At 31.4% G+C, this 18,903-nt stretch overlaps 2 protein-coding genes across 4 annotated transcripts in view; one reads left to right on the top strand and one right to left on the bottom strand.

Moving 5' to 3' along the window:
- Positions 1–526: 526 nt before the first annotated feature.
- Positions 527–4,221, bottom strand: LOC141528695 (ribonucleoside-diphosphate reductase large subunit-like). The gene is made up of 5 exons (XM_074244881.1): positions 4,025–4,221; positions 3,811–3,899; positions 3,441–3,618; positions 2,740–3,103; positions 527–2,480 (listed from the first exon to the last, which is right to left on the bottom strand). The coding sequence occupies exons 1-5, from the start codon at positions 4,068–4,070 to the stop codon at positions 683–685; spliced, it is 2,475 nt and encodes an 824-aa protein (XP_074100982.1). The 5' UTR covers positions 4,071–4,221; the 3' UTR covers positions 527–682.
- Positions 4,222–6,637: 2,416 nt separating this feature from the next.
- The window catches only part of Hiw (MYC binding protein highwire), a 200,912-nt gene continuing 188,646 nt past the window's right edge, over positions 6,638–18,903 (top strand). Inside the window, exons 1-10 of one of the 3 annotated variants that reach the window (XM_074245238.1) lie at positions 6,638–6,892; positions 7,557–7,620; positions 8,479–9,411; positions 9,488–9,655; positions 10,562–11,372; positions 11,500–11,674; positions 12,636–12,763; positions 13,025–13,162; positions 13,251–13,651; positions 14,039–17,606. In XM_074245238.1, the coding sequence (XP_074101339.1) occupies positions 6,798–6,892; positions 7,557–7,620; positions 8,479–9,411; positions 9,488–9,655; positions 10,562–11,372; positions 11,500–11,674; positions 12,636–12,763; positions 13,025–13,162; positions 13,251–13,651; positions 14,039–17,606 (6,481 nt within the window). In that variant the 5' untranslated portion in view covers positions 6,638–6,797. Of the gene's footprint in view, positions 6,893–7,556; positions 7,621–8,478; positions 9,412–9,487; positions 9,656–10,561; positions 11,373–11,499; positions 11,675–12,635; positions 12,794–13,024; positions 13,163–13,250; positions 13,652–14,038; positions 17,607–18,903 lie in introns of all 3 variants that reach the window. The other 2 variants (XM_074245237.1, XM_074245239.1) reach the window with 2 other exon arrangements.

Here is an 18,903-nt window from a genome sequence, read left to right as displayed (position 1 = left end):
CACTGAAGTTGGCAGACATTAAAAATTTGTTTAGAATTTTATAACAATAAACTATTTAAAAAAAAATTAATTAAAAAGTTTCACATGTGAAAATTTATAAAAATTACAAGTGAAAATTTTTAGAAGCATTTTTGTATTATAATTAATTTGTTAAAAAAATATTTGTTGTTTTCTAAAAAAATGTTTCAAAAATTGAAAAAAAAAAAAAAAAAAAAAATAAATAAATAAATGTTTAAAAAACAATATTTTTTCAATAGGACATTTTTTCTGAAATTAATTATTTTTTTACATTCAAATTTTGATTTTTCAAAATAATTTTATTTTTAAATTGACACCTAACACAAATTATAGATAAAGACAATAAAATTAAGAACAATTAACTGTAAGCTTAAAAAAAAAATTTGGTTTTCAATTTTATAAATTTAAATTACTTGAAAAATTAAATAAATTTATACCGTTCAAAATGGACTCAAATCACATTATCTTTGATAAAAAATTGCACATATAATTAAAATTTTCAAGTATGATGAATTATGAATGCTGTTAATTTATTTTGAACTTCATACCATATACATCGATATGTTTATTAATACTATTTAACAAAGTACTCGCATATCTTAAGTATTAATTGATTAAAATTAAATGAAAAAATAAGAAAAGAAATGGAACATAAAAATAACAATCATCCACTGCAAGCCATACAAGCATCACCGTTCTCCCGTGAACAAACAAGTACTGGATCTTCTTCTTCTTCTTCTGGTTCTTTCTCCTCTTCTTTTGGTTTCTCAACTTGACCATTATCAACAGGTTCAGCAGAAACGCTGTCATTCAGCGATTTGTTAGGACGGTAATTAGGCAGCCTCGTTTTATCAACAGTAAACTGTAACGCGCTGGCAGCTGGCTTCGTACGTAAATAATACATTCCAGTTTTCAATCCAATTTCCCATCCATAAAAGTGCATCGAAGTTAATTTTCCGGTAGTTGGTTCAGCCATGTGAACATTAAGTGACTGCGATTGATCAATAAAAGCACCTCTGTCAGCAGCCATCTTCAAGACAGTCTTCTGAGATATTTCCCAAACAGTTTTGTACAATTTTTTCAAATCATCCGGAATAGATTTTATCTCCTGAATAGAACCATTATTAGCTATTATTTCATTTCTCATATCATCATTCCATAAATTGTGCTTAACTAAATCTTTAAGTAAATGCGGATTAACAACTTGAAACTCTCCAGACAAAACACGCCTTACGTAAGCATTACTGGTGTACGGTTCGATAGATTCATTGTTTCCTAAAATTTGCGCAGTACTTGCAGTGGGCATAGGTGCCAACAAAAGGGAATTTCTCAAGCCGTGTTGCGCAATTTTTGCTTTCAACTCTGACCAATCCCACAAATCAGTCGGCTTTACATTCCACATATCATACTGCAAAATACCTTGACTAACTGGAGAACCTTTGTAAGTTTCATAAGTACCCTTTTCTTGTGCCATTTCACAGCTAGCTTCCAATGCGCCGTAATAGAGCGTTTCAAAGATCTGTACATTCAATTTCTGTGCTTCTTCACTCTCGAATGGATAGCGCATCAGTATAAAAGCATCAGCAAGACCTTGGACACCGATACCCATCGGACGGTGCTTACGATTAGAATTTTCAGCGGCAGGCAGAGGATACGAATTGACATCAATCACGCGATCTAAATTTTTAGTAACTATTTTAGTGACAGCCTTTAATTTTTTAAAGTCGTAAGTGTAGTTTGTTGTATCAACAAACTTATTGACAGCAATAGAGGCTAAATTGCAGACAGCAATTTCATCTGGACTAGAGTATTCAATTATTTCAGTGCACAAATTACTGCTTTTTATAGTACCCAGATGCTGATGATTTGACTTACGATTGCAGTGATCTTTGTAGACCATGTATGGAGTGCCTGTTTCAACTTGTGACTTGAGTATCGCCATCCAGATATCACGCGCCTCGACTTGACGAACATAGCGACCTTGTTCTTCGTATTTCGTGTAGATTTCTTCGAATTTTTCACCCCATGAGTCGTGAAGACCTGGGGATTGATGCGGACACATCAGGCTCCACTTTCCGTTGTCTTTCACACGTTGCATAAACAAATCTGGGATCCACAGCCCGTAGAATAGTTCCCGTGCTCGGTACTCTTCTTTGCCGGTGTTCTTTTTCAAATCAAGGATGTCCAAGATATCTGAATGCCAGGGTTCAATGTAAATAGCAAATGCGCCGGGTCTTTTGTTGCCAAATTGCTCGACATGGCGCGCTGTATTGTTGAATACACGCAGCATTGGCACTAAACCATTCGATACACCATTGGTACTCTGTATCGGTGTGTTTTTAGCTCTGATGCAGTGTATGCTTAGACCGATTCCACCGCCACATTTACTTATTAACGCGCAGTTGGTTATTGTGTCGTAGATTCCCTCAATACTGTCATCGATCATGGTCAGCAAGAAACAACTGAAAGTTTTATGAAGATCAAGTTATTTTATTATTGGAGTATTAATATGATATTATTAAAATCAATAATTACTAGCAACCTTGCAGTCACTATGTGACTGCCGTGAATTGTAAAATATAAATAAATAAAATTTTGCTTTATTAAATAATGACTTTTGTTAAATTGCACTGTACTTTCTTAAATATTGACGTTCTTATCATACGACTATCTTGGAGACAAAATTTTTCTTATTTTCTTAATAATATAGATTTCAATTACCTAGACATTTGTTGGGTCATAGTACAAGCTGAGAAAAGAGTTGGTGATGCATGAGTAAAGTATTTCTGGGACATGTGCTCATAAGTTTCAAGGACCTTATCAATATCTTCTTCGTGGATTCCGACGGCAACTCGCATCAACATCTGCTGAGGACGCTCAACTATTTTGTCGTTTATTCTTAATAAATAACTACGTTCCAGTGTCTTGAAACCAAAGTAATTGTAACGAAAATCACGGTCGTAGTTTATCGCTGCGTCTAGAACATCTTTGTGCTTTTGAATTATGTCGTTATGATGTTTACTGATTACAGGGACGCGCTCTTTTGTCTTCTCATCAATGGCATTGTGTAAATCGTTCATTACCTCTGTGAATAAAAAAAAATTTTGAATTTTTTACAGATAAAATTTTTTCTTTTTAATTTTTTAATAAAAAAAAATTCTAAAAATTTTTTATTTTATTTTTTTTTAATTTTTCAATAAAAAACAAATTCTAAAAATTTTTAGATGTCGGCTAGTTTAGTTTTCATAATATAATATGAGAGAATTAGTAGTGTCATTTTGTTCTTTCCGTGTATACTTAAAAAAAATAAGACATTTTACATTTATTTTATGGAAGTGATAAAAAAATTGAGGTGTAAAATAATGAAAAATTAAAAATAATTTAAATGACAAATAAAAAAACAAAATATCGAGTGAACTTACCACTGAAACTAGCTTTAGTTTCTTTGTGAAGATTAGATACAACAATTCTAGCTGCTAATATAGCGTAATCAGCATGCTTTGTTGTCATAGTAGCAACTATTTCAGCAGCTAAATTGTCCAATTGAACTGTTGTCACTCCAGCATAAAGACCATCGATTACTTTTGATGTTATCGCCGGCTAAAAAACAATTAATTTATCTAACAAATATTTATTTCAAGGTGAATAATCTAGCTTAATTTATAAAATATTTTTTAGGATAATTACTATTAAGTCCCATCGTTAAGCATTGTCAATTAATGAATAAAAAATTGATTATAGATTTTTGTTTCAAACTGTAATAACACAATTGTTATAATTTTGTTAACTTACCGGATCCACATAATCCATGTCCAAGCCACAACATAGTTTTTCGATCCTGGTAGTGATTTTATCGAAATGAACTTCCTCTTTCGCTCCATCTGAAAAAAATAAATAAATTATTATTATTTATATGAATTTTTTATTGTGTTAAATCAAACTAGTTTGATGAATGGATTCAATAATTTGGTTAGGCGGGATGATTGGTAATTTTGTAAGTACTTACTCCGTTTAACCACAAACATTCGTTCTCTCTTATCTTTGCCGGTCATTTTAGTAAGCAGTTGATATTTAGTTTATAAAAGTTAAATTAAAATTTTTTTATTGTCAGCGAAAAATATATTTGACAATTTCACTCTGCTTGTTGTTTGCAAATGGAGAGTATGACGCACAGCAGATGTAAATGCGCGCGTTAATGCACGAGATTACTGCGGTTTTGGCGGGAGACGCGTGATGCTCAGCTGTTATCTCTTTCACATGTTCAACTTATCGGCTGATGTATATTTTTTTCAACCGGAAATTTATTACCGCTAACTTTATAAGAATTACTTACGCCATATTTAAAATTCGAAAAAGCGGGAAAAATTTTAAAAACATTTTTAGTAAGTTTTTGAATTTTAGATCGTGAAGTGAATTTTGAGAACCAATAAAGAAGTTTAAAAAATTGAAAAAAAAAAAAAAAATACGCTTATAGAAAATATATAACCTTAAAAATGACACTGAAGTTGACAGACATTAAAAAATGTTTCGAATTCTATAACAACTAAATTATTATAAAAAAAAATTTAATTAAAAAATTCCACATGTGAAAATTTTAATAAAAATTACAAGTGAAAATTTTTAGAAGCATTTTTTTATTGTAATTGATTTGTTATTAAAATTTTTTCAATTGACAGCTAACGACTAACTTCAATATTATACATAAAAATATCAATTCTTATTTAATATTGTTTTTCGACTTATTTTTATTTTTTAAATCACTTAAACACTTTCTATTTATTTTTATTTATTTATTTATTTTTTTTTTTTTTGTAATAAAAGTAATATAAATAATCCATTAATTTATCACCAAGGTGACTTTAAAGCTACTAAGGGTGTATTAGTCATATATTTTTTTCACTTTTACTTGACAGACATATCTCACCCCAAGCAAATATTGCCCCGAAATTTTATACCTGGCATTGTTATTATTTATGGAGACTATATTGATGTTTTATTGATTAAAAATTTTTTTAAAATGTCATGTTTAATTTATGTATAGAAAAAAATTATTCTATTGAGTAAAATTTAAGTATAAAAAATAAATAATTATTAAAAAATATTCAAATGTTAAAATTTTAAAAACTGTGAGTAAAATTTTTTATTTTAAAAAAATAAAATTCTTTAATTTTTTTTTATTCTGCTTGTTTTTACGGTGCATTTATGATAAAAAAATGTGGTAAAAGAAAAAAATAAAGATTTCGATAGCTTTTTTGCCTTTAAAAGTTGGAAAAAAAAATTGGCTTCTATGTTTTTGGATAAAATTTTTATTTTATTTTTTTTTTTATGTTTTTGATATATTTTTTTTTTTTTTAAAGTTTTTTAATTATAATACTTAAGTTAGTCAACGTTTTTAATTTTTTGATTTTCTTTTAATCATAAAAATAGAACTAAAAAATATTTTTAAAAAATTTCACGCATTGTTTTTTAAGTTTTTTACAATTAAATTTTTTTTTTATTTTTTTGTAATAATTTTTTCAGTAAAAAAAAATTCTAACAATTTTTCAGATGTCCGCTAACTTAATTTACATTTTTAATTGGATTGTTTTAAGAAATTTAATTTAATATTTTAATTTTTTACATAATAATTTGTTTTGGCAATTATTTACAAGTGGAGTTAACCCATGCTAGGTAATATTAAATTTTTTTATTTGTGACACTAACTGAAAAACATTCAAATATTTTATGCTGATGCAAAAATCACAAAATTTAAATTTTTGCGCACTTTTCATCATCCAATCACAACAAATTTAACTCGTAAATCAATTTTCATTGGCTGACGACTAACCAACGAATAATCTCATCTGAACTGAGATAACCAATAGAATTTAAAATAAAGATGACGTAATTGTTGATATTTATTTGTTGTCAAAACCCGAAGGGGGTCAGAGCTCACATTATCAGATAAATGTAAAACGTAAATTCTCTAAAGCGGGAAATATATTCTTCAACGCAATCGCGTAACATTAAACATCCGCTGAAAAAAATCTAAATATATCATACCGCATACATAATATATTATGACAGGTACAAGTACATATACATATACATCCATCAAACACAAAACATACATGACACTGAAGTTGACAGACATTAAAAATTTTTTTAGAATTTTATAGCAATTAAATTATTATGAAAAATATTTAATTAAAAATTTCTACATGTGAAAATCAATAAAAGTCACAAGTGAGAATTTTTTGAAGCATTTTTTTATTATAATTAATTTGTTATAAATTTTTTTAAATTGACAGCTGACAGCTAACTTCAGTATCATAATACATACATATATTTATACAAAGTTGTTTTGTTGAATAGAGAGAGAATAGCAGCAGCTGGTCTACCAGCAGAATCTTGGCTGCTGTTGGTTGGAACTGGTGGTGGTACGGACTTACGGAGGTATGGTCAATGCCTGCTCTTGTAGGAGCTAGTTGGTGTGTAGATATGGTGAGCTGTGGTGAGCAGTAGCTGGTAGCTGGCAGTGAGTGTCAGTGTCAGTTCTCATTCTCAGCTAGTATAGCTCTCAGACTCATATCGGCGGTGAGACTCAACACCGCGCCAACACAGTGTGTGTGTGTGTGTACGCCGTGAGTGAGACAACAACCTAATATATAAAAGTGACGATCAATAATATTATACAAAAATGAATTGGTGAATGTTATGTTCAACTGCGTATTCATTTACCTACATAACATTTTATTTTAAATAATTTATATTATTTTAATTAATATATATTATTAAACATGATATCCATTGATCATGAAAGGCTTCAATCAGAATCTATCAATTATGCTAAATCTTTTTACGAATTATTCAAGAATACCGCTGATAATCAAAGGTACATTTTTGTGTTTAGTTATATATATATATATATATATATATATATATATATATATATATATATATATATATATATATATATATATATTTTTGGAGCATACAAAACATTTGACACTTGGTATATAACCTCAAGCAATATAATATGTTTACGTGACATTATTTTAATATTTAATTCAATTATGAAATAAAATCCGCTTGACTTTACACTTACCCATCAATTTATTATAAATTGGCTTCTTAATAATGATATGTTCATTTATTTTACAGATATTCTCATTTTTTAACAATTAAAACTCCGTTTATTTATGACACTCACTTCAGACACCTGAAGAGTTTTTATTTTTCAATTACTAAAGTATAAAAAATAATTTTTTTAATTACAATCAAACAGTTGTAAACATAAATACAATTTTTTTTAAATATCGTATAATTTATGAATATACATATTGAGTAAATATATTCAATTGCGTAAATGGAGTAATTTGACAGTTCCTGCTTTTAAGTAGATTAAAAATTAACTGAAAATTAAAAAAAATTAATTCAACAAACTGTTGAATTTTTTTTAACTAAAGTGGTTTTGATTTATATACAGGTTGTCAAATGTTTTTCATTGGAGAATAATGTATGTTTATTGTTTACTTATCATTTATTTCTGTCTGTAGGTCAAAAAATGATTGGAAGAAATGTAAAAAGACTCGAGCCAGTAAAAAGAGGGAGAAAAAAAAGGTTTGATTAAATAAAATAATAATTAATAAAATAATACTGAAGTTAGCTGTCAGCTGTCAGTTTTAAAAATTTTTTTAACAGATCACTTACAAACAAAAAAATTCTTCTGAAAATTTCCAATTGTAATTTTTATTAGTTTTCACATGTGGAATTTTTTAATTAATTTTTTTTTTATAATTTAACTGCTCCAAAATTCTAAAAAAATTTCTACTGTTTGTCAACTTCAGTGTCGTTTATTAAACGATTAAATAAAACTGGTTGATTTAAAATTATATCTTGGCTAAACGACAGTAAATAATTTTTTTTTTTTTTTTTTTAAACATAAATTAATAAAAAAAATAAATTTAATTCTTTAAATCCTAAAATTATCATCTGTCACTATAAAAATTAAGTTAGCCAACATCTAAAAATTTTTAGAGTGTTTTTTATTGACAAAATTGTTACAAAAAAAATTTCATTCGTAAAAAACTTGAAAAACTATAAGTGGAATTAAAAAAAAATTTTTTTCTTAGTTCTAATTCAATCAATGAAAAAAAACCAAAAAATTAAAAACGTCGGCTAACTTTTGTATTATTCTGTCACTTAATTTCAACATGATTAAAAATATAATTATGTACAAATAGTGATTATAAACTACCAGACATATTATGTTTTTCTTTTCTCTCAAATTTTTTTATAATTTTTTCTTTTAAATTAAAAAAAAATTTTTTGTAATTTCTGAAATTTAAAAAATTTTTTTAATTTATAATTTCTTTGCAGATGCTATGTATTGTATAAAATCATTATTACTAAACATTCTAAACATAAAAATGTAATAAATAAATAAATAAAATAATTAATGTCAATATTTTGTTTCAGCTGGACATTAGTGGAGATTTAAATAGTGCAGGACCACCAGAAATCGAATTATCTAGTAATGCATCAGCATTTGCAGTGTTTGCAAGCGTACGTGACTCGATTCTTGAGAAAAATTCACGTCTCACAAATCATGAACTGTCAATAAAGTCATCAACAAATTGTAGCTCAACATCTCCACCACCACCAGAGTTAAGTGATACGATAGACACTGACAGTGACGATGAAGATCGTATCTCTTCGATACAAAATTTACCTAAAATAGTGGGTATAGGATTGAGGAGTGTATTTACATTGATGCGTGAAAGTAGAACTGTTGATTCGCAATTGTGTACAAAGTCGTTGAGTGCCTTGTTGGATATACTGCAAGGACAGTTGCCAGAAGGTCTTAAGTCTGAACCTGACGATGTTATTGAACCGCTGTTTGATTTGTTGTTGGACTTAGCAACTTCTCATGGACCAGAATCAACGGTTGCTAACGATGGAAAACATTTGACTGCTGTTGCTTGTGCTTGTTTACTGAGTCTCGTGGTAGTTCGGGGTGATACTGGCCGATTATTGGCAGCAATCGCTGCGTTGTTGATGTGCCCACGTGCACTGGCTGTGCAAAATATCCGCATGCCCTGTGTATTGACATCCTTGCAACGCAGCGTAGAAGCTGTACTTTTGGGTAAAATAACGCGGCCTGACTGGATCACCTACGGAGTTCCAAAAAATTCAAAAATTTACACCTTTAATTTAAGACTGACTACCGAAATTAATAATGTAGTGCTGAATGGAAAGAGTTTTGTCAGCGATGGTAAATATTTATACTTGCATACTAACAGAGGATTACTGAAAATTGGTAGTGGGTATGGTGGTTCTGTCGGTGGTCAGCTTTATGCTCATAAACCGGATTTTTATCCTGCTGAAATTGGCTGGTTGGGTTATGCTAATGTACGTATTTTATTTAAATATTTATTTAGAAAGGAAAACCACTTTGTTTATTAATTAATCTTTATTCGGATTTTAGAATGCTTTATACTTTAAATGCGCGCCAAAAAAACAATGTGAATTATTGGAATTAGATTCTGAAACTTTGAGCGTTAGAGGTATTGCTGTTTTGGAAGGTAAAGATTGGCCGTCCTCTGTTATGTTTTCTGATGGTGATAATTTGGGAATGATTACTGCAGGAAAGGATGTAAGTTTTTTTTAATATATATATTATGATAATTGGTTAAGAGTATCCAATCAATGCTTGAATTGTTGGAGTTTAACTTCAACACAAAATATTGATGAGTATTTTGTAGAAAAAAATTTTTTTTTTTTAATTTTGCTCTATTCAATAATGACTTGTTAAATTGCACTGTACTCTTTTAACTATTGACGTTTTTAAAGATATAAGCTCATTTCAACGTTATACTTGTCAAGAGCTTTCATTTAAGTACCCACATGCATTTTGATATATTTTTCATATATACATATATACATAAATATATATAAATATATGAAAAAATGATGTGGGTACTCAAATGAAAGGTCTTGATAAGTATAACATCGGGATGAGCTTATATCTTTAAAAATGTCAATAGTTCACGAGATACAAGATCATTTCTTAATTATGTATCTAAAAATAGAGAATTTTCAAATGCAGCCTAAATGCTTGTCATAATAAATTGACTATCGATGAGAATGATGTAAAACCTTTAAAAGGAACAAATTCAAGTCAAGACCTTTGCAATGACACTAAATTTCACTAAAAAAATCGATTTTATCATACGACTATCCTGGATACAAAATTTTTCGTATTCTCTTAATGATATAGATGATTAAAATAATTATTCAGTGCAGTCAGAAAATATTTATTTAAGAAATTTTTTTTTAGTATTGATTAATTAAGAATGATGTAATTTATTGACAAAGATTTCATAATTTATTACCTCAGAATATGAATTAAAAGCATAAACTCAAAGAATAAAATTATTTTTCATTGAAATAATTATTTTAAATATTAATAAAGAATTACTATATCGAGTATTGTTTTGGATATTTTTACCGTGATTATTATTATTTAATAACTCTTATTAATAAATTTTTTATTTTACAGGAAGGTTTCGTAGTACGGACAATAAATACTTTAAGCAACCCAGTAACAGTAACATCTGAATTACCATTAAAATTAGCACGAAAGTGTGTAGACGTATTTGGATGGGCTTTATTCGACGAAGAACAAGCTGTTCATACATTGAGTCCAGGTTGTGACGATGAAGTAGTATCAGTTAGCGCGGGTAAAGAGTTTTGTATTTTAAAAACAACAACAGGAAAATTGTTATATACCGGCAAAGGCAGTTGTCTGGGTATGAAAAGTAACACGCGACCAAACCGCTGGTTGGAATTTACTTTGGGAAAAGGATCAAAATGTTTGCAAATAGTCGCTGGCCACGATGGCCAGCATGTTGTTCTAGTCATGGAAGATGGTACAGTATTTTTTGCCGGTACAGCTAGACGTGGTGAAGATGGCGATAGCAATAAAATGCGACGCGCTTTGAAGCCAGTGAAACCAAAGAAAATGCTTAAAGTTGAGGGTCATTTCATAGTCGACGCTGCTTGCAATAATGGCTCAACAGCTCTTGTATCTAAAGACGGATTGTTGTTTATGTTCGGTAAAGATACACTGCATAGTGATCCAACCACGGGTATCGTTAATGACCTCAAAGACGTATTTGTCCAAAAAGTTGCTCTAGGAAAAGCTCACGCTGCTGTTATAACGAATAAAGGGCATTTGTATACTTTTGGGATAAATAATAAAGGTCAGTGTGGAAGAGATTTTTCAGTAAATCGACCAATTAATAAAGAAGTTACGGTGGTGGCTATGGAAACAGGAACTGGAGAAGATGAATTAATAATTGCTGAAGATGGTACGTTTTTTTTTTTTTTTTTTTGAAAGTATTTTAGGATTTTCTTAAGGTTTAAATGAATGCGCTTTGAATTAGTTACTTTTCTTTCGTATATTTTATTGGGTTTTGTTTGTTCTATAATCACTAGAAGCGGGTGATCAGAGTGAAGAATGGGAAGAAGCAAGAGGTATGTGCCCACCTGGTCAGCATCAGTGGAGACATCGTGCTTGCATGGTCTGTACAATATGCCGTGAATGCACTGGTTTTGGTATATCATGTTTGAGCAGTATTTTACCTAATCGAAATCCAAAAAGACCTGGACAGTGAGCATTTTTACTTACTATTTAATTAATATTAAAGCTGTGAAATTTTTTACGTGAGAAATTTTAACCAGATTAATTATATTAACTTAGCTGATTACCAGCTGGATGATTGGTTTTATTACTTTAAATTTACTATAAAAAAATTAAAGAAGAAAAATCATCATTACTGAACGAATTAATAACAATTTTAATTCATTATCAATTATTAATGAATGAATACATAGAATTTATTTTCTTCTGCGACATTATAATCTGTTTAAAAGGGTGTTCTGGCCTAGAAGCATGAAATTTCAGCTAATTTTTGAAGTGCTGTAAAAAAAAAGGCAATTAATATTTTTATTATACATTTTTTATGAGTTATTGATTAAAATTATAAGAATACAGAAATAAATAAAAAAAAGTTGAAAATTCAAAAAATTAGCAGCTGATGATAATTAGCAGTAATGTCGCTATGGTTGGAACTACGGTCATTCCCAAATTTCAATTTTTACTATTTTTAAAAAAATCAAAAAAATTGGTAAATTTTTTTTTTTTTTTTTTTTTGAAGAAATTTTTTTTTTTTTAACTTTTTGTGTCAATTTTTTGAGATTCCCCCACTTCATCAGCTGCTAATTTTTTGAATTTTCAACTTTTTTTCTGTATTCTCGTAATTTTAATAAATAACTTATAAAAAAATAGATACTAAATATGTTGATTGCCTTTTTTTTACGGCACTTAAAAAATTACCTGAAATTTCATCCTTATAGACCAGAATACTCCCTTAATTCGCGACTTAACAGCTTAAACTTTTAGCTGATTAGGTGAACTAATTCAAAATAACCGACTAATCCAGAAAAGCTGATAATTTAGCTCATTAATAATTAATCTGGGTAATTTTTTTAATTAGCCAAATGGTACAGCTTTAATGAATACGCAATAGATAATTATATTAGTAAATATTAATGATATTAATTATTATTAGGGAGTGTGGCTGTGGTGTAGGAGATAGTGGTTGTGCCGAGTGCGGTTGTTGTAGAATTTGCGCACGAGAAAGCTGTGATAACGGCGGTGATATGGCTGTATTTGGACCATCGGGTGGTGGAGATTTAGGCATGATGAGATTGCACATGTTATTTGAAGGTAGTCTCAACCTACCAGCCACCCAATGCTGGCTGGTTACGGGTCATTCTTCCAGCAAGATACTTTTTTTTTATTTTATTTTTCTAATTAATAAACCTTTAAGATTTTATATTTTTTTAATTTTTTTTTTTGCTTATAAAATAAAAAAAAAACATTGATGAACAGCTTGCTAGGGTCTGGTAGGTAACTGCGGATGACAAATGCACTGATTTATTTATTTTTCATTACTAGGGAGATCGGGTTCTAACTTCAAAGAATATCTGAAACGACGGCTCGAAGAACGTAAGCAACGCCAGAGAATAAAAGCTGGCCCGAGTGTTGTCCAGTGGTCGGGAATTAAAATGAAAGGAGCTAATAATCAAAGACCAGGTACATTTAATCAGTCATTTAATATTATTTGATTAATTATTTATGCACTGTTTTTTTTTTTTTGCACCTAAAAATGCGCACTGCACAGTCGGTTCAAGTGTAGTAGCCAGGAAAGCCGTGTCTGGAAAGCTCCCGTTAAGTAGCGTCCTTACAGAAGACGGGATCAGTGGTAGCGGTGGCAGTGATGCTGAGCGAGGTGATGCTACGCGTATTGCCAGTATTCCACCAGCACGTGTACCAATTCCCAGCGATAGTCCAGTCATTCAAGTCACCTGTGGTCTTCATCACACAGTCGCTTTGCTTCAAAATGGGGAAGTTTTTAGTTTCGGTAGTAATATTTACGGACAACTTGGTGTTGGCGATTTAATCGCTCATGCTGGTCCAGTTCAAGTTAAAATACCAACTGCGGCTACGCAAATTGCTGCTGGTAGTAATCATACAGTTGTATTGACTGTCAAAGGAGAAGTTTATTCATGCGGAGCTTATCAGGTAGAACAAAATTACTTAATTATATTAAGAGAGGTATTTTACTCTGGTCGTCTATTTTGATTACATGCAAACAACAAATTTCTTGCGCCAAGAAAATTTTAAGGAAAACAAAAATTATTTTGGAGCTAAAATAAATTTTCTTGGCTCAAGAAACTTTGACTTCATTCAAGAAATTTTCAATCTTTCTTATTATTTTCTTGAGCCGAAATTTATTTTTGGGCTTTCCCAACTTTTTTTATTTATTGATGCTTAAATTAGAAAAAAATTGTTTTGATCATAATGATGATAAAAAAACATCAGAAATTAAAAGTTCTGGAGTAGAATACCCTCTGAAATAAATTTAACAACAATTAATAAAACGTAATCTTACAATTATTAATATTTCAGAAAGGACAATTGGGTATGAATTGGTGGAATGGCGAAAATGAATCGAATACTGCACGTAGATCTGAACGATCACAACCATGGCACAGTTTTCCAAACATTGTACCAAACATTGGCCCCCGATGGGGTAGACGAGCCACCTGGATCGGAGCAGCCGGAGACCAAAGTTACATAAAAGTCGATGAAATAAATTCAATAAGTTTAGCCAAAAGTACAGTTATGGCCAATAAAAACTGCATTATCTTAATACCCCATCATTACGAGCACGCAAATACATTCAAGAGTCTAGTGATAAATAAACGCGACGGTAGTTGTACTAGTTACAGTGGCAACGATCAAGTTGATTTTTCTCATAGTGCCGCGTGTTTAGATTCTCTTTACAACGTTATTTGGACATTTAACTCGTCGACATACGAACTGAGTCCGCATAACATAATAACAACAGAGTCAAGAAACATACCAACGTTAAACGCGACAATATTGAGCCCTGGTTTGGCATTACCAGTTGTGTCAACATGTTTCGTAACACGTACTCAAGCGGCAATGCATCTTTTGAGCTGTCTTGATACTCTAACACAAGCCCAAGACGAGCGTTTGACAGTCGTTGAAGAGAATGAAACAAGCCAATCGAATCATGATAAAATATACAGCAGAGAAGACTTTGTCACGGTTAACAGATTTGAAAATCATGGCGGTGGGTGGGGTTACTCTGGACATTCCGTCGAGGCAATAAGATTTATGAGTGACACTGATATTTTATTAGGTGGGTACGGTTTATTTGGTGGACGTGGGGAGTATGCAGCTAAAATAAAATTGTACGACATTGGGATCGAAGGCGGTGATTTAGAAAGTGATGGAGAATTGTTGGTTGAAACTGATGAAATACCTTACGAATGTGAGCCAAGACAAAAATATTCTATATTATTCGACGAACCCGTGGGACTGCAAGCTAACCGGTGGTACGTTGCCTGGGTAAAAGTAAGTGGACCGTCAAGCGACTGCGGTTCTGGCGGACAAGCTGTTGTGACAGCCGAAGATCAAGTAATGTTTTACTTCAAGTCGTCTAAAAAGTCTAACAACGGAACTGATGTTAATGCCGGGCAAATACCTCAATTACTCTACCGTGTGATAACGCCGGATAATCAGTCGACAAATCGCCCGAGGGACCACATCGAACCGGTGTACATTTTACGTCGCGAGTTCAGTAGAACTGTCACAAAAGACTGCTTTCAGTCGCTGATATCACTGCTGCAGTGGAGCTGGAACACTCTGAAAGCTGGATTATCGGATACGTCTCATAGATTACCTACCACCTCTTATCACTCGGTATTAGAAATGGATCACTTGGTTTACATAAGTAATGCCAGTTTGAGATTATTACGTACGTATACCAATGAAATTTATCCAAATCAGCCGGGTAAAAAGACTCCGCAGGAATCGGTGAGACTGGCTGAGAGTATTGGTGAGGTACGTGCACTGCTAAGACAAATTTTAGCTGACGCAATGCCATTAAACACAAAGAGCAAGGGGAAAACTAAGGGGAGTAAAATGGTAGATCGAGTCACCGGTAGCGCTGGTAATAAAATGATAGATCTTATTCTTGATGAGTGTCACAAAACTTTTGTAGCTTGTTATCATGCATTTTATCCAACGGCATACTTGAAATGGACATCGCTCTGCGAATTGCTGTCGGAGATTGATAAAGAGCAAGGAACCTCACCAAAGGACAGATTGTTATCGGCAGTACTAGCGTCGCTCTGCAATTCTATGGTACGATTACGTTGTACATTTCCTATATTGAGCAACGTCATGGACAGTAGCGATGGTATAAAACGTCAACTGAGCCCGTCAGACAACTCGGGATTGCCAATGATGAATTCATCAGAGCCCCATCAATATCCTATTTTGGTAGAACAAATGAGTTATAAATCACAAATTGAAAGTATTGGACGTCAAGTATTGAATTGGTCATTTCGTGAGGTACTTGATCGGCTTCTAGATCTTATTTTAATACCAGTTAAACGTTCTTTGTGCCGTGAAAAAAATTATTCATTGAAAAATGTAATATTGCATTGCTGTTATTTATTGGCTCGTGTTATTGCTGAATTAGCGGCACAATCAAGCGGAAATGAGGATGAATTACAAGCAGCATGCGGTAAATTTATGTATACAACACCATCAAGATTTACACGTACCAATCAAACGCGTACATGGAATACGGGTAATGGTTCACCAGACGCTATTTGTTTCATTGTCGATCGTCCGGGTATTGTAATTGCCGGTGTTGGTATTTACGGCGGTGTCGGTATGTATAATTATGAACTTGAATTACTTGATGATCAAAATAATACCGGGAACGATCCATCGCATACACAAAGATGGAGTAGCTTAGATTTCACGCGTGGATCATTTGGTCCTGATGATTGTGTCAATGATATTGTCGAGCTTAAATTTTCAAAGCCAATAAGCATAAAGGAGAATATTAAATATGCAATAAGATTACGTAATCATGGTGGTAGAACGAGTAATGGTGATGGTGGTTTGAATATAATACGCGGTCCAGATGGTACTAATTTTACATTTACCGCTTGTTCATTGAGTTTCAATGGTACAACGCAAACACGTGGACAAATACCTCACATCCTTTATTATTCAAATCCTGAGGACTCTGAAAGTCCACACACGAGTAAGGCCATCGCTGAAATGCAGGCACGTAAATGTACGCTAGCAATGACAATGACAATAGTAACACGTGCCAATGAAATTTTAGCATTAGCACGCGAATGTGCTGAAGATATTGTTACTATGGAGGTATTGGGTAATGCAACATTTGTTATAACACTATTGCCACTGGTGATGGCCCATCTAGGGCCACTTGCAACCTCTGATCCACGTAGCGCCGTCCAGGTATTGACTCTAATACAAGAAATGTTACCGCACGTAGCTGGTTTGAATCTATTAACAGCCATGGGAATGTCACAAGTATCCCAAGAAAGCGATAATCAGTTACATACGAGCTCACCGACCACCACCAGTCATCATTATACCTGGGTTGAAAGTGAGCATCCTTACAAACCAGCCAGCGTGTCACATTACAAAGTTACCTTTCCTGAGACTGTTAAGTGGATGACCATTGAATTCACACCTGAATGTGGGACATCCCAGCCTGAAGATTATTTACAGCTTTATATTCCTAATAGTAATAATTTTACTGGTAATAGCAACAATAATAATAGTAATTTTAATAATGGTGGGGTTAATAAGAATAATGAGGATAATTGGTCATCAATTTATTTGCCGGTGCTGCATAAAATGAGTAATGTTGCGAGTCAATGGCCCCAATACGCTATTGTATTACCGGGTAATGAAGTTATATTTTCATTGGAGACAGCTTCTGATTATATGAAAGATGATATGTCAATTACTTATGGATTTAAGTGCTTGGTTATTGGTTACGACTGGATTACCGCGGGCAATGGGCTCAAAAATTTAGAGATTGAATTATCGTTTTTGGGTGGTGCGTGTGCTGCTAGTCTTATGAAGAAAAATCTTATCCTGCCAGCTGTTTCAAGTGAGTTATATTTATTATTAATTATTTAACAAATCGCGTGCCTAGAGGTAAATGGGCGTACAGTTAAGGATTAATAGGGATTTATGCTGAAAGGGAGTACAAAAAAATTTTTTCTTGCCATTCGGTTTGAAATTGTCTGAAAAGTAACAACCTGTGAAAAAAAAAAAAAGTTATTCTATCTCAGAAACTTTTCTTAGGATCTTTTTAAAAAACTAGAGTAACGTTAACTAACAATTAAACAAATTTTTAAAAATAATTTCATTGATAATTACCACACAGTTTCAGAGAAATTTATTAATAAGTAATGAAAAATTTACCAGACTTTAGCCGAGAAAGGGATACGTTAATAAAGCTATGGCAACAACGCAAGTTTTTTGAGCTGCGAAAAAAATATGAGATGCGCATGCGCTGAAAAATTTGAAAATTTAATGTGCGTTAGGTGTAATATTATAGTTATTAATTTTATTTATTTAAAAAACATATAATAATGATTATTTTATGAAAATAAGTATTTTTTTTATATTTATTAAAAATTTAAAAAAGTTAACAATTTTAATATAATAACATATATATTTATATATTAATCTTTCATAAGGTACTAGGAATTCAAATTTCGCGCATGCGCGCGCGCTTTAATCCTAACCAATAAGAAATCAGTAACCATTATTTCGAGATTTTCGATACTAAACTAACTTCAGTTCAATCAATTTTATAAATTTTAAAACAGTAAAATTTAAAATCAGTTAATACATCAACACAATAAATTTAATTACTGATTTTTCTGAAAAAACAAAACAATTCTATCAATTATTTTTTTCAGAAATTAGAATTCTATTTCCGAAGAAATTTATGTAAATAAATAAATAAACACATGTATCAAAACAAAGGTTAGTCTACAACCGGTCCTAAACACTATAGTGTAACTATATCTTAACGCTCATGCGCAGTGTTGCCAGACTTTTCAAACGATCAGTTTCTCAAAGATACTCTCAAGTATATGTACGGTACACTTTAACATAAACTTTTGATTACCGGAGTCGAGAGGGTTTTATCTTAAGGTAGTACCTCTGCGATAGTCCAAATAAAAAATTTTGGCTCACTATCCATGTTATACATTTCGACAGAGTCAAGGTTGTAGGTTAAGATTTTTTAACGTTACTGTACTCTTCGCATAATAATAAAGTTAGATGACATTAAAGTTAGCTGTCACTTGACAATTTTTTAATTTTTTTTAATAAATAAATTTGCTCCGAAAAATTATTTTAAAAAAATTGTATTTGTAGTTTTTTAAAATTTC

This window comes from Cotesia typhae, unplaced genomic scaffold (assembly GCF_013202065.1).
Source record: "Cotesia typhae breed Kobodo isofemale line unplaced genomic scaffold, CoteBio_Ctyphae contig_44, whole genome shotgun sequence".
Lineage (NCBI taxonomy): Eukaryota > Metazoa > Arthropoda > Insecta > Hymenoptera > Braconidae > Cotesia > Cotesia typhae.
Note: the sequence above shows the minus strand (reverse complement) of the source record. Positions and strands in the feature narration are given on the sequence as shown.

Coding starts and splice junctions, on each gene's coding strand:
- LOC141528695 (XM_074244881.1), bottom strand. CDS start 4,070: ATGACCGGCAAAGATAAGAGAGAACGAATGTTTGTGGTTAAACGGA. Junction 3,900..4,024: donor AATGTTTGTGGTTAAACGGA/GTAAGTACTTAC, acceptor TATTTTTTTCAG/ATGGAGCGAAAGAGGAAGTT. Junction 3,619..3,810: donor ACATGGATTATGTGGATCCG/GTAAGTTAACAA, acceptor ATTGTTTTTTAG/CCGGCGATAACATCAAAAGT.